This window comes from Glarea lozoyensis, assembly GCF_000409485.1.
Source record: "Glarea lozoyensis ATCC 20868 chromosome Unknown GLAREA10, whole genome shotgun sequence".
NCBI lineage: Eukaryota > Fungi > Ascomycota > Leotiomycetes > Helotiales > Helotiaceae > Glarea > Glarea lozoyensis.
Genome location: NW_007360984.1, coordinates 1,415,392 through 1,430,749, shown reverse-complemented (window position 1 = coordinate 1,430,749; position 15,358 = coordinate 1,415,392). Strand labels below are relative to the sequence as shown.

General features: G+C 46.3%; 4 protein-coding genes across 4 annotated transcripts; 1 reads left to right on the top strand and 3 right to left on the bottom strand.

Moving 5' to 3' along the window:
* Positions 1-1,226: 1,226 nt before the first annotated feature.
* GLAREA_05501 (uncharacterized protein) lies at positions 1,227-2,489 on the top strand (the record flags this gene model as incomplete). Its single annotated transcript, XM_008078790.1, has 2 exons — positions 1,227-1,318; positions 1,619-2,489. The coding sequence occupies 2 exons, from the start codon at positions 1,227-1,229 to the stop codon at positions 2,487-2,489; spliced, it is 963 nt and encodes a 320-aa protein (XP_008076981.1).
* A 1,353-nt stretch (positions 2,490-3,842) lies between these two features.
* Positions 3,843-5,201, bottom strand: GLAREA_05500 (Protein kinase-like (PK-like); the record flags this gene model as incomplete). The annotated part of the gene is made up of 3 exons (XM_008078789.1): positions 3,843-4,522; positions 4,580-4,914; positions 4,969-5,201. 3 exons carry the CDS (start codon positions 5,199-5,201, stop codon positions 3,843-3,845), a joined length of 1,248 nt encoding a protein of 415 aa, XP_008076980.1.
* Positions 5,202-5,582: 381 nt separating this feature from the next.
* GLAREA_05499 (uncharacterized protein) lies at positions 5,583-6,002 on the bottom strand (the record flags this gene model as incomplete). Its single annotated transcript, XM_008078788.1, has 2 exons — positions 5,583-5,793; positions 5,854-6,002. 2 exons carry the CDS (start codon positions 6,000-6,002, stop codon positions 5,583-5,585), a joined length of 360 nt encoding a protein of 119 aa, XP_008076979.1.
* Positions 6,003-6,673: 671 nt separating this feature from the next.
* GLAREA_05498 (solute symporter family transporter) lies at positions 6,674-8,969 on the bottom strand (the record flags this gene model as incomplete). The annotated part of the gene is made up of 5 exons (XM_008078787.1): positions 6,674-8,103; positions 8,169-8,471; positions 8,610-8,760; positions 8,813-8,854; positions 8,901-8,969. The coding sequence occupies 5 exons, from the start codon at positions 8,967-8,969 to the stop codon at positions 6,674-6,676; spliced, it is 1,995 nt and encodes a 664-aa protein (XP_008076978.1).
* Between the last annotated feature and the right edge of the window lie 6,389 nt (positions 8,970-15,358).

The following is a 15,358-nucleotide window of genomic DNA, read 5'->3' as shown; positions in this document are numbered from 1 at the left end:
TACCTTTCTTGGTTACATTTTTTTGCATCCACCACTATTTTATCTTACCACTTTTTGTTTTGCTTTTTTCATTCTCGGCGCTGAAGGATCTGGGTTTACGGACGATACCACTTATTAAGATAAAAGCTCTTTGGTTCTACATCTGCATCGGGACGAAAGGGCGTCTTATTATTCTTCAAATCATGTCGCTTAGCGTCGTCCTGTTTTGGATCAGACTTATATGATCTTTTTTCGACAATCTTGTTCGGCTGCGGGCCGGTTCGTGCGCTTTTGTCGGATATGTAACGTTGGAGGAGGGGGAGATGCCATCTATTGTGTTAGTAGTTAAAGATAATTTTGAATGGAATGAGAATTATCGATTGATCAAATTATGTCTTGCGGCCTAGATATTGCTTGCTCGTGTGAAGTCGTATTGTATGTTTGCGCAGACGAACTCATATTGACGTATCTACAAACCTCAGAGTAAGTATGATGTTTTCATAGAATTAGTTTAGAATTAGTTTCCAAACTATCAATTAGATGAAAGATGATTTAAGACTTGACCAGATAGCAACGCTAGTACTCCACCCAAATCACCAACCAAATCAATATACTTAAAAGCCAATAAGATCACACACCTCAAAGTATCAAAAGAGATGTCATTCACTTACATTCACTCATTCACTCCAAATATCTGAGGAAAATATATATAGAAAATAAGGTACGAAGGTGCAGGACGTAAAGAAGTGTCACCGCCTCTTTTTGTGGCCAATCAATCGTTCAGGATCCGACGTTTTGCCATACAAAACCCAATCGGGCCGTACGTTATGTTGGTAGGAGCATAAGTCTAGGCGGTGAGTAGGTTCTGCACCAAGCTGGCAGAATCTTCGTGCACCCCACTACGGAGGAAAAGTGTTTGGTGGGGGTGTTATGTACGTGTACAAAGTTCGAGGTCTGGTGTTTGATGATTGTGGGATTTGTGCAGCTGGGATTTGGTCATTGATCTTCATTCGAGGCTCAGATCTTAGGTTTGTTTGTATATCTTAACGTCGTTATCCTACACGCGTAGACTGGACGGAAGGGCAGAGACCCATCTCATCTCATGTCACGTTTTTCTCAAAAGAAATACTTCCGAGATTCAGGTATTTGTTATCACACACTCAAAAATCAAGACGGATTTCAGGTGTTTACGATTGTTGGAGTACCGGATTATTGCGGTAAAGGGGAAGGAAGGAGGCAAAGACAGAATGTTGACGGATAAGATTCATCTGCCGGATGATCTGGAGCCGACGCCTGAGGATATTATGAGTTCGAGTTTGAGTGTGATTTTTCCTGATGAGTGAGTGAGCTGTTTTCTTTATCATTTTTTGGATTGGGGTGGGTTGGAAATTTTAGAGGGTTGGTTGAGGGGGTGAGGTGAGTGAGGTGTGAGGTGAGATGAGATGAGCGAGGTGTGAATGAGGTGAGTGAAGTGTATGAGTTGCGTGAGTTTTGGAAGAGGTTGGGAATCAGATTTTGATATTCCAAGTTTCGAACAAAATTGGGAAACAAGACTCTAACGAACAACACTCATAAAACATGAGCACTTCGCTTTTCTTGCGTTATCCCAAATACATTCTTCAAGCTAACAACCACCCAGCATCCAAAACCAACACGGCGACTCCCACACCTCTCCAACCTATCTCTCCCCCCTCTACGGCCCCCTAACCCTCTCCCTCGCCGACCCCAAAACAGAAACCTCACGCACCCTCTTCTCGCACTTCCTGTGGAACGCCTCCGTCCTTCTCGCCGAATACCTCGAAGAAGGACCCTTCCCACTCTTTGAGACCCGTGACTGCTCCGTCCTGGAACTCGGCGCCGGAACCGGGTTATCCGGGATGATAGCCGCGTTACGCGGGGCGAGGAGGACAGTGATCACCGATTATCCGGCTGAGGAGGTGGTGGCGAATGTGGAGGTGAATGTGAAGACGAATTTGAGGGAGAGGGGGAGGGGTGGGGATGTGGAGGTTTGGGGGCATGAGTGGGGTGTTTTGGGGGAGGTGGAGGATAATGGGGTTTCGAAGAGGTATAAGGGTGGGTTTGAGAGGGTGTTGGTCGCGGATTGTTTGTGGATGCCATGGCAGCATTCAAATCTGAGGAAAAGCATCGCTTGGTTCCTAACACCGTCGCCAAAATCAAACTCCTCAACATCCCCCCCAAAACGCGATGAGACCTCTTCCATCCCACCACACCACCACCCTCCCTCACCCACTCACCCCTACACCCCCTCAGACGGCGGCAGAGCCTACGTGATAGCAGGCTTCCACACGGGCCGCGCGAAAATGGCACCGTTTTTTGATGCCGAAGCGATGAGGGGGGATGGATTGGTTGTAGAGAGGATATGGGAGCGGAATGCGGAGGGTACGGAGAGGGAGTGGAGGGTTGATAGGGGGGAGGAGGATAAGGATGTTACGGGTAGGAAGAGGTGGCTTGTTGTTGGTGTTGTTAGGCGGGTGGGGGAGGGGGAGTGATGGGGAGAGGGGATGAGGAGCTTGGGAAAGTAAGTCTTGTAAATGGCTGTGGGGTTGAGGTTTTGTTTATGGGTATGTAGGCTTTTTGTTGCATATGAGGGATTGTGAAGTTGCTGTTGCATATGAGGAGCTTGTGGAAGCATGGTACATTTTGCTGTTTATATATCTTAAGCGATTCTCATCTTATCGAAGCAACAACAGACTTGACAAGTTCAGAGCACGATGTCTGATTCTGGCGAAAATATAACAAGCAATTACTCATCATGTCACCAAGAGTCTTTCCGAATATCTGGAGTATCAAGGTGATAGGAATCACTACAAGTGTTTCCCAACTATAGAATCTACTGTGACTAAGACACACTGACACTCCTCCCAAAAGTCTTTTTATTCAAGCAGCAATCTTCACCTAATCAAACAGGATGCCACAATTAGCTAAAACGTCACATGATTAATATATATATATTCCCATCTCCCTATATTCATCTGAACCCATGTCACTCACAATACACCAACAATCGCAGTTCCTCTGCTAGAAATAATAAATACAATGTTTCTCGCTTCACTCATCTCATACTTGCTACAAAGCCAAAGTAGCCCTGTCGAGTCCGGGTACTCAGCTCCACGTAACTGACATTCTTCTCCGGTGCGGGTGGTCCAGAGGAACGGCGTCGGCTTGCGCGAGGAGTCTTTATATAGAGCAGTGTACTCCGCGTTGTGATTCAGCGCTATAAATACAAACTAGTCTGGCCTCTATTCTCAAAATCTTACTTTGTTTAGGGGATGTGTAAATACTTGAATTCAGATAAGTTAATCAGTGGAAATGCAAGAAATTTGCATTTACTGTTGCCTTTTGAGGTAACAAGATATATAGGACGATCTATATAAAACTAATGAAGATTAAACTTAATACTTAGTACTTTAAAAATATACATCTTACTATTAAATACTTATTAACGTTTATTAATATATAGTAGAATTAACGGGACACCTCCTTATTGTAAAACGATAGTATTATTCGATCTACTATACTTTATCTACTCTTACTTATATAAATATACCTAAATTTTCTCTTTCGACTAGGATAAATAAATCTATTATAGAGGTAGTATAAGGAAGTTAATTTTAATTATTCTTATATATAAAAGGCATTTATTTAATCTTATAACGTACGGTAGCTTACTACTACTTAACTCTTCGAGTTCCAGTCATTCTTCATCGGTGCTCATTCTTGTTACAATCCATTCCCGTAAAAACTTTGGCTCCTCGAATCCCTTTTTTCGATTCACATCAGCCAACTCGCTTTTGAAATCATCCTTCTCGTCACAAATATCTCCACCCGAACTTTTCCCCTCATCACTTATCCCTAAAATCATGCACAGCCCACTTCATCTCCTGCAACTCCTTCGCACTCTTCCTCTTCTCGGGATCAATCACAAGCATCGCCCTCACAAACTCAATAAACTCAGCTCGTTCACTCTCCTCCATATCTCCAAACCTAACCTCCAACCCCACAGTTGTCGTTTCCGGCAGCGAAATCTTGCCATCCTCACCAAAACCCGTCTCCACATTTTCTGGGCACGCCTTATCCAGAAGAGACCGCGGGAAAAGCCCGAACAGATTCTCCATTTCTTGGAGATGGCGTACCTCATTGTATTTTCTGTTTGGGTCTCGTCCACTGAACATGTTTTGATTGTATATGAGTTCGGGGACTAGAGCACCGAGATTCCAGATGTCGGCTGATGTGTCCCAGGGAGCTGCTAAGAAGACTTCTGGAGCCCGCAGCAAATCGGATTGGATGAATTCAATAAGATGATTTGAGGTGAAACTTGATGTTGTCCAGTCCGATAATGCTATTTTCAATTTCATCAGGTTGAACCCTTCGGCGAAGTAGAATTCCCTTAGACTGGTTGACTGTATGATCTGATAATCTGTAGTTGGGTCTTGACTTAAGACTTTGACACTGGTTTTCTCTAGGTACTCTGATATGATGGAGTCATCTGGGATTTGAATCATGATGTTATCAGGTTTGATATCTGTGTCATTATTAGCATTTTCTCAATTCATACCACATCCTCTAACCCCTGACTTACCCGTATGCACAATCCCACATGAATGCGTATAATCCAGCGCGTATAAAAGCTGATTCACAAAATTCCGTATAATTGGAATCGGGGGCCGTCTATCCCACCACGAAACAAACGACTGCAAACTTTCCCCCTTAACTTTGAAAATAAAACAATGATGTTCTCCATTCGGTCCTTGATGTTTGAAAGAGTCGTGTAGAATAGAGATATATTCATATCCATCATGACTAGGATCAGCATCTCGTAAGTGTTTGAGGACTTTCAATTCAAATTCTTCAATTGCACTACCAGCACCGTAAACACCCCCGGAGTAGACTTTCATAGCCCAGTATTTTTTGTCTCTAATAATTTGGTCAGTATAAGGAATACAGTATTCGATGTCGGTGGAAACTCACAGTTCGTTTTGTACAAGCCACACCGTTGAATAATTCCCGTATCCTAGCTTTCTGAGAACCTTGTATTTGCCATTATAAACTTCGCCAATATTGACCGGATGGAAGCCATCCTTTTGATAGACAGCATGACCTTCTTCGAATTGAAAAGCGGGTGATGCTGGAGGCGTCAACATAGTCGCCTCATTGTTGATCTTTTCATCGCTGATTTTAGATTCGATAGGAGAGTCTGACATATTTCCTTGTAATTGATGGAATTATGTTTGAGCAAATTCAAAGGTTGAAGAAGAAGGTTTTTCTGCATTTCTCGGTGGATGACGAGTTCTTTATCACCGTCGAATTTCAGGTACTTTTCGCGCGCGGTAATGGCCGTGGAATGCAAAGCCATCCCGAATTTCTGAAACCTAAAACCAACGACACTGAAAACAGCCAAACTATGTACAGCGCTTGAGAAGTGGTTCAGAAAAGAGAAAATCAAAAAATCGCTTACATTACCATTAGGTTTGTTTCATCATCAACCTTAAATTCCAACGTCCTCGCATAATGATAAGCGTAAAGTCAACATCACAACGACATAGCCAGATTTAACCAGATATTCTCCTTCCATACAATTGCCATCACTTTACCACTTCACTCACACTCTTCTTCCGCTCTCCATTGACTTCCTTCCCATCCTCCTTTCCACCCCCATAGATCACCCCAGACTCCTGCCTCCCCCTCCACAACGCCCTCCTCCTAACATGTTCCTCGGTAACATGCCACCCACGAAACACAACCGGACCTTTCCCCTCACGCTTCCCATCATGATGCCACGAGCCATGCGTCGCACTGCCAACAATTAGTCTACCTCCTCTCCAGCGAAAGACATAGTAAAAGCGTGGTATTTACGAGGTAGGTTTAGGAAAAGTCGTAACGCTACGCGGCGCACCGATGGGACATGCCGCTGTTTTTCGTAGAACTACAGAGTCTGTTTGACTGCGCTTGATTTTCTCATCGTAGACACTCTGGATATCGATGGTGTAGGTTGAGGTCGTCATGGTGGTGTGAAACGGGAAGGCGTGGTCACGACCTGGTATATGAGTTTGAGCGAAAAGAGGTAGGTGGACTCGAAATAGAATCTCAGAAGCTTTGTCTGGATTGCGCTTTAGCTTTAAGGTGTGTATCCGTCGATTGTGGGAGTATAAGCATGAGGGGTTGGCGGTTGGAAATAGGCGCCGGTGCGACCATGAAACGACCTTCATGCAGGGTATACCCGCTGAAGCCACAATTCTGGGTGGTATTTATAGAGCTTCGTTTAGGGTAAAATCGATCCTTTACACGGTTAGTCTCGAAGTCATTATAATGATGCTTAAATTTGTTGTTTGGTGAGGATGTGAAGTCCAACACCAACATCTTTAAATTAGCCGAGAATTGAGAGCGTCTGGGCTGCCATCTAATTTCTAAGAACTGGCAGTGTGAAAGATGAGAGTAAATTCAATGAGAGAAATGCCTCATAAAATAAATCCGCTGCATTTGAGGCTCTTGATTTACTTGTCATCAAAGCGGAAATCTCAAGTCGTACATTGACATGTAGAATTTTCGAAGTCACTTCGTTCACTCACAATTTATGGATCTACCACGCTCCCCAATATAAAGATATCAAGTACATCGAACGAATAATAAATCTATCTACCTTAGCTGTTAACATAGCTTCCTATATACCACTTTCCTACCGTCTCCCCCACAACCCCCCCAAAAACCCCCTCCCCTCCCAAACCGGCAAGATGCCACAAACACCCAACGCAAACGCCACCCACAAAAACCCAATCACAATCCACCCCAAAAAGAATCCTCTACTGAAGATGTAATGGCTGAGAAACATCGGGATCGGGATGATGAAGTCCATCAGCAGGGTGAGGATGAGCGCCGAGTAACAGGCGTATTTGAAGGAGCGGTTGAGGAGTTTGGGGTTGGTGAGGATGGCGTCGTCGTCTGAGGGTGGAGGGGGGAGGGGAGAGGGTGTGAATGTGTGAGAGGGTGGGGGGGTGTGAGAGGAGGGGGTTGGAGAGGGTGATGGTTTTTCGGATGTGTTGTGAGAAGTAGCCAGAGGGTCGTTGGATTGGGCTTCGATGATTTGAGGCGCTGCGTTGATACTGCGTGTGATTTCCCAGTCGAAGTTATCTGGTTTGACAAGCGAGACGGTGACGGTGATTAGACAACCCATGAGCACTGCCGCGAGATTCCCGGCGAGAGTTGGGTAATTGGCGCCTGTTGTTGCGATGGTGAGTTCGCCATAATACGCATGTGCTGTTACAAGCCAAGCTGTGAGTCCACAGGCCAACCCACCGACAGCGCCTGTGATTGCACCCCATTTCGATTGTTTCTTCCAGGTTACTGCGAAGGCTGCAGGGAATACACCACCGCCGATGAGAAGACCCATGGTGAGGAATAGCCAGCCGAGATCGATGCCGATTGCGTTCCAGATGCATGCGAAAGCTGCCATGACGAAGCCGAAGAAACATATCATGTAGTGAGAGGTTTTGATTAGCTGGGACGGTGTGGCGGAGGGGTTGATGTACATTTTGTAGATGTCGAATGTGAGGATTGAGGATACGGCGATGAGTTCGGAAGAGGAGGAGGAGGTGACGGCCATGAAGAGTGTGATTAGCAAGGCGATGGCGCCGTTGTTTCCGAGTAATGCTACGGCGCCGAATGGTGCTGCGAGGCCTGATGATACTTGGGAAGTGGACATTGGATTTGGGTAAGTCGGGAATGATGGGTTGTCGGTAAGTGCTACGGCGGCAAGACCAAGAGTTGTTGCAAAGCCAAAAGGGATGGCGAACCATGCCATACCACCCATGATGTATGCTCTTACGGCGGTGGTAGGACGACTTGCTATTGCTCGTTGCCAGTATCCTTGGTCGAGGAAAACCGTACCCATGCCAGAACAAAGTTGGATGACACCAAATATTAAGCCGAAGTTGGATTTTAGTGTGAGATAAGACCCATCCTGGTTTCCGGCTACTGGACGAAGCTTGGAGGCTTCAGTCAGAATTTCATACATCCTGTCAGGCGAACCGATCAAAGGGTTCGTGGTGTAGACTGAAAACATAAAGTAGAGGATAATGATTAGTAGGATAAAGGTGTGAGTGAAGTCACCTGTGAGATATTAGTTCTTCTTCTCAAATCATAGCGTAAATACCACGACAAAAGAAGCAACGTACATAGAAATGTAGCTCTTAGACCTCCGAGCACCACATATACAACTACACCCAGTGGGATGAGAAAGATTGCGGCATAAACGTTCATTCCAGTAAGTGCAGTGACGACCGCACTCCCACCAAGTAACAGTTGACTTGCAACGAGGATGTTGCAGAAGAGAGCGAAGAAGATGAAGACAATGTGTGCAGTGGTTCCATAGCGCTTTTGAATAATCTCGAGGAAGGTATGGCATCGTGGCGCGTTTTGTTTAACCTTGCAGGCTAGAATAGCAAACATAAAGATTTGAACTGTAGCTCCTGCAGCATCTACTTAATGTAAGCTATAGGCCAGAATGATAGGAAGTTTTAAAGTTGATGCTTACACTACTAATTGTTAGTCTCTGTGATCATATAAAAGATTATTAGACAGTGGAAGTTCACTTACCCAGAAAGGCCCAGAAATACCATAAGAATAGGCAACAGTACAACTTTGGAGCAATGTAGCTGCCCAGGTCCACGCAGAAACAATACCAGACGCTATCAATCCTGATTTAATACTTCTACTTGCGGTGTTGAACTCTTCACTCGTCTTGGTTGAGTATTTCGTGTATCTATTCTGGTAGGAATTAGTTTGAGCAGCATTTTGGAAATCGTACTTGTAAACATACTTGAACGTAGGATATTCCTGCCATCAGGAACGCAAAGAAGAACTAATACCAATTAGAACTATTCGCTAGTGGATCAACATGGACTTACACCGATGCCAACAACAACACCGTATCCTGCACCCTGAGGGAGAGTAGGGGGTATTGTTTCTGTAGCCATTTCGCTTTGATGATCAAATGAGTACTTGGGAAAATGAAGTATACTCAAATTGAGAGGAGAGAAAGAACCATGGGGCTGATGGAGTCTTTCATATGGGTTCTTACCGATAGGGCTCCCGGGTACAGGGTCCACTTTATGAAATGCCGTTGTGCAAGTACTACCAGGTTCAATCCCAAATTTTCTCCGAAGCATGGACTAATACCTCGAAGTACATACCTTTTTCGAAGGTGGGAGATGATAAGCTTTCGTACGGTTATGCATCAAGTTAAGTTCACATTAATCCTAGGGTTTGAAAAGTGGGAACGACCTTTTGAAGCAGGATGGCGGAAAGACTAGAACCTGACATAGAGTAGTAAAAATGGTTTTGTGACTAAGAGGATATTTGTTTAATCCTCTGTAGTGAAGCAGGCACAGAAAGCTTTTATGATATTGTTCAGCATCTTTTTGGTAGTTGTGAGGATTGGGTAACCAAAAGAAGCATGATAAGACATTGCAATATCGTGACGGTCCTTCTTCTTCAGGATAACCCCTATGCAGTCAGGGTGGTTTATGGTGAAGGTTTTCCCAGCAAATCTCAATGTGCCTTAATGACGACGTGTGAATTCAGGTCCTTGGAATTGCTCATACATGACGTTGGCCGATCTTCTTATCGCCGTAACAGAAAAAGACCCTGGATGACATGTATGTCCAATACGGAGGCTCAGATAAAGTACCAACTCTATTTAACTACTGAGATTGCAGATCTGCAACGGCAGTACATTTAAAAGCCGAACGTAGCAAAGCATACATCCCACCTTTGACGTGTATGTGATAAGGGTTTCGAGTAGTGCGATGGGAGTATTATGTCTGACAGCATGATATCACCAACCAGAGAACAATGAAGAACAATCTCCTCGGTATCGATAGACGATACACAAGTTCCTCTTTTCTTAAGAAGGATGAGATAGGTAGACAAGTTTTTTTGTTCCCTCGACTAGTACAGCAGGAATGCCCGTTTGGACTTCCAAACACAGCAGAGAAAATTGCTTTCTTGACTAGGCTAGCCTTAGAAAGTCTTTCGAAAAGTTCCAAGCTTCGGTGCGACCTGAAGAGGGAGGAACACTTGTCCACACACGTCAGTACTTGAACGACTTCCAAGAAATTGTATAGTGGAAGTGGTGGACTGCATTTGATGCTCGTCTTCCCATACCTATGTTTTCTTCCCTAAGCTTCATTCTAAACTAAAAGCTTTGGTGGCGCCACACTGGTTAGCAATAATGGCAGTCGGAGCTTATGTTAGCTACCATCCTGGCACCTTATGGAATATGTCTTCGCAGTACCATTGCTGGCCAACAAGACGAATGGTATTGTCAACATTAGTCTAGAGTATAGAACCAAGTTGAATGCCATATTTTGTCTTCACCGAGAAGCTTGGCATAATTGTTCCAATCAAAGATAGAATGCTGCGGTCGTCGGAGACGCCGGCAGGTCACTTTGTGACATCCGTGATGGTGTGACAAAGACGTCTATTGCTTAGTATGAGTCAAAAACATGGAGATCTGATACGCCTAGAGAATAGAACTGGCAAAAAACGAAACGGCAAAATAAAAATGCGCTCCCAACGACGACGTCGTCTCTCAATTGGGAATATGTTGACATAAAAAAACAAGCTCTGCGCTTGCAGAACCAATGCGAAACGGAAAACTTCCACAAACCAATAAATTCTACCAATCGCAACATCTGACTTGATGTTGGGCGGCTCGAAGCGCTTGCTGTTGGCTAAATTGAAGATGGCCAATGAAGAGTCTAGAGCTGTAAATAAAGATCTCGTTGCCGTCAGCCATCAATTCATTTCGCTTTCATTTAGTGGCATAGTATGCTGTGAAACTTCACAGAGTGGATGTGCCATGTTGATGCCTGACGACAAAGTTTTGGGCAAGCTGGCGGTGGGACAAAGTAAGTCGCAAGTCGAAACCAAAAAAATCGAGTCGACGAAATATTGTCTATCGTTTTGGTAAATAAGACGATTTCGGACTCTCTTTGACACATATTGAAGAAAGATGATAACAGCGCTTCCTTACACTGTGATGAAACTTGAGTTCACAGGATTGAATAGTCAAAAGGTACTGCTGCTTATATTGTTCTTCGCGAGGCGCGTCACTCGGACTGAGCGATGGGCTTGAAGCCTCATTTCTAGCCTAAAGAGCGTAAGCACCATGAGTACAGAAAATTATGCTGGAAAACGAAATTTGCTCCGTCTGATGTTGCTCCGAAAAGACTCGATTAAGCTGGAGGAGAATGAGTCGTGGCGCGGAGGAATATCGATCCTGTATCAAAGCAAGAAGATCGCCTCGTCTCCGTTCCAGGGCTGACCAAGTGCCCTGTTTGAAGTACTCTGAAAATCTGGGGAAGTCAGAGCCTCGGAAGCTGAATGCAAGTGTTGGATGACACAGTAGGTATGCGCGTTCGTAATTGCCAACAGCCGGTCAACAATACGACGCTGAACGGGAGCACAGGCAGACTACGAAGGAGTCAAGTCAATGTGCTTTGAAGGCCGTGGCGAACGGTGGGAGTAATTGAAGAAGGGGTCGAGTTTGAGTTAATACGAGAGGGTGTATTCAAGCTGATCCTTTTCGTCGCAAATATTTTTTGTTGAGCTCGTGTGGTTACGACGCACTATGCCAAGGGTAAGGGAAGATCATTGTTCAAAACTCGTCTCGTCTCATCTACACCAGGAACCGGAAGATGACCGAACTATTTTCCGTGATGGCGCAAGCGAGAAGTGTGTACCCGACGGTGAGTACCTAGGTAGGTTGGTAGTTAGGAGATCAGCTACTTTAAAGTGCTGTGTGAAGTTTCTTTGGACGTTGTGATGGTGGTAGACAAGGAGATTTTGAAAGCGTAGTAGGGTTGTTGATCGAGCCAACGTGATCTGGACAATCTTAGTTCGCCAGCACGTGACCGACTGCATCGAGTCCAGGTCGATTGATCGCCAGATTGGCTTTCCACCCAAAATCCACTACGGGTCAGTGCGTGAACGCCGCCAAGGTTAGTTTTCTGCAGCAAACCTATTCCTCTACCTCGCATTCTGCACCAGCTTTGGTTATTGTTCAAGCGCGGTTCTTTCTTTCGATTCAATGGCATGGCTAGCGACAGGTGGACAAAGTGTCTTGTTCCTCGGGCATTTGTACGACGTCGAGAGATGCCTTGATGTCCAACAAACCATCTTCGGTAGTAAACAGCCCTGCCCGGGAGCTAACTCTGGCCCTGCATTTGCCCTGTTCTGGTCCCTGCACAAAGCTTCGCTACAAATGGCTCGATCGAGGAATTTGTTTGTAGGAAAGGAGATAAGAAAGCAAGCTGAATGGAGTTCATTGATGAGAACTATGAAGATATTTGCTTTCGAGGTACTTCTAAAAGTACTCTCTTTTCAAAGCCTCACAGATCCTGCCAACCATTCTTCCGGCGAAGTTGTGATCGGGAAGCAAACATTCGACCAAGCATTGGAAGGAGGGAAGTTCCGAAATCACCAACCGCACGAGACTCCAGCACATTATGACGATTCTTGTGCAGCGCAGAGATTGAGGGTATGATTTCTATTCGCGAGCATCTCATCTTGTACGATGCTGCTCTTCTCTATCTCTTGTACCAAGTCAAGTGCTGATATCATTACCATCAAGTGTCTTGGTATCTCGACTTTGCGACCCGCCTGCGAGCGAATGGCGGCGTGGTCAATTGCATATGCTCCCCGCTTCTGCCGACAAGTTGCTTTACTTGGAGAGAAGGTGAAAGGATTCTAATTACTCTGCTTCACTGAGGATATGCGCTCACGGCCATGGGAAATTTAATCAATCGATAGCTGAGCGACCTTCCTGGAGCGCTGCCTTTTCTAGTCATTCCTCTGGCTGCAACTGCAGTGAGATTGACTTCATCGGTACGGTACTGGGTACATTTTGACAAGTGGTGGCGGCGATCATTCAGCGGGTGCAGGGGCTAAATGATTGTCGGATTGATTTCCTGGGAGGCAAATCAAAACGAGCGAGAGAGCGGCTCGTGGGACAGGAAATTGCGAACACCACCACTTCTTCTATTGATGATCCCGATATCTCCTCAAGACTTCAGACTTCGTGACACTTCAGCAAGTCACCGCTGCAGATGAAGAACGCCGGAGATGGGCGCGTGCCACTGCACAACTGGCTGTAACCGAAGAACGGTGAAGTCACAAGTTGTGGTGGAGTTATCCAAGATGATTCTCTCCAGTGAGCTGGTTGTGACAATTTAAGCTTCTTTTGCGCAGTTATTAACTTGCAAGCATATCATATGTCTTCTGGTACGAGTAGCGAGTCATCCTTTTACGGGTCCTCGCAATGGATAAGATCAGTGGCAATCCAAACACGATAATTATTCGATACAATTGGTGAAATATTGTGTATCTCGTCTACTATTTTGAGTAAGCAAAAGATTATGTGACTCTCTTTAGCATGCAACAAGACAAGAGCGTCCCCAGAACCATGTGTAGCGAGTAAGTGTAATCCAAGTCACCGCGAGGGTGAATGATACCGCTATGGCAAAGAGTTGAGTAGATGCGAAACCGCTTCTGCGAGGATAACCCAAAGAGGATCGACTCCTTCCTCCAGAGATATTGGTGTTTTCGCTCTCTTCCTTCGTGCCCGTTGCCCTCCACACATGAGATGAGCCCTTGGTGTATTGTATTGAGCTCCACCGCATCACCCTCAACGCCCCGATTTCTCTGACTGCCCAGGTGCTTCTTGCTTCTTCTGATCATCAGGCTGTGGCAAAAGACCACGGCCGCGAGACCGAATGGGTAGATGTTATTTGCGCTCAGCGACGAGCCATCTTGCTGGCACCAGCAGTGGCTATACCCAATCAAGCCCGGTGACTGGGTGACTGACGAGCCTGCAGGGGCGACCAGAATCCGTGGATGCCTCACTCTTTGCACCTTGGCGGATTCGAAAGTATCTCGAGTCCTGAGGTGTGCGGGTTTGAGGTCTGACACAAGCTGAGGGCGATTGATGGGCTTCAGCAGCAAAAGGGTCACCGTCTACGGGGTGGGAGAAGCAGCTACTCGCTCGCTCATGAATTACGACTTGCTCAGCACAACTACTCTGCTCGTCTCTCCATCCACTCGCTCCGTATGATTTACTCACTTATTCACTCATTCACTCGGTGACCCTCCACCACCTCGCTCAGGCTGCAATGATCGTCCCCTCCTTCATCCGCGACCCTCCTACTACTCTCCCTCCCCCTCCCTGGCACCCCTCGTCTGCACTTGGTTCCTGTCTAGCGTCCCTGCTGTCCTTTCTACTGTACCTGTGGCTGCGGATGGGGTTTGTTGCTTGCACTAACAGCGCGACTACCGTGACTAAAGGCAACTAGTAGAAGCCAAATGCTGCCCGCTTGTGACTCTGGCCCTGTCCGTGAATCTATGAGAGTTATGAGAGTCAATAATGTAGAATCTACCCAGACACTTGTCGTGCACTGCAACGGCTTACTTGAGCCAACTCCTACATAGTGAATGCTCCAAGCAGAAAAGGAAATGTATTCTTGTCAGGAAGGGAGCCAGCAACCAGCGAACACAGCACAGCCGATATCTTTTTCAGCCAATGATCGCGCGTGAGGCGGACGGGGGGCGCTATTTTGGTGGGCCCTCAGCATCCCAAGCACTCCCAAGGGCCAAAGGCGCTTCCCTTTTGGTCCCACTCGCCAGTGCCCACACCTGCTGGTCTGCTGCGAATCCCGACACTTCACACTCTCGTTCTACACCTCACCACCAGACCCAAACCCTCTCTTGTCACACCATTTTCCGCAGAGACGAGCTGCCCCGACGACGACGACGACGACGGCCATTACTTGCTCCTCCATATTCTATCCTCGCGTGCAGAGCACAGTCATCGCATCCATCCTCATCGCAGCCCTCCCCCGACCCGGAAGTTCGTCTGGAATCGTCAGTCCTCCAGAATCGCCGGCTGCTTTGCGACACACCCTGCCGTTTGAGACTTCACCACGCTTTGACAGTCCCTTGCACTCTCAATCCTGACCTCGACCGAACCGCCTTGTATTGATTCTACTTGTTCGACGATAGCATTCTGCAAACCTCCGAACCCGAAAACCCTCGACATTCACCGCTGCGTCGTCGATACACCTTTGTCATTCCGCTCACCTTGAATGTTGGTGGTCCTCGTAGGCGCTCGCAGTCCTCATCCCACACCCTCTCTGCCTACCGTTAAGCCTCATCCTTCCCCGACGCAAACACCAGACTCCTTCCCTCGACCATTCGATCATTTTGGAAAGCGTCGCAAACGAGAGCATATCCCTCATCACCACCATCTCGCGCAACACACGGTCTAGCTTCATGTGGAGGTAGCGGATCATTTCAAGGCAACGTGCAG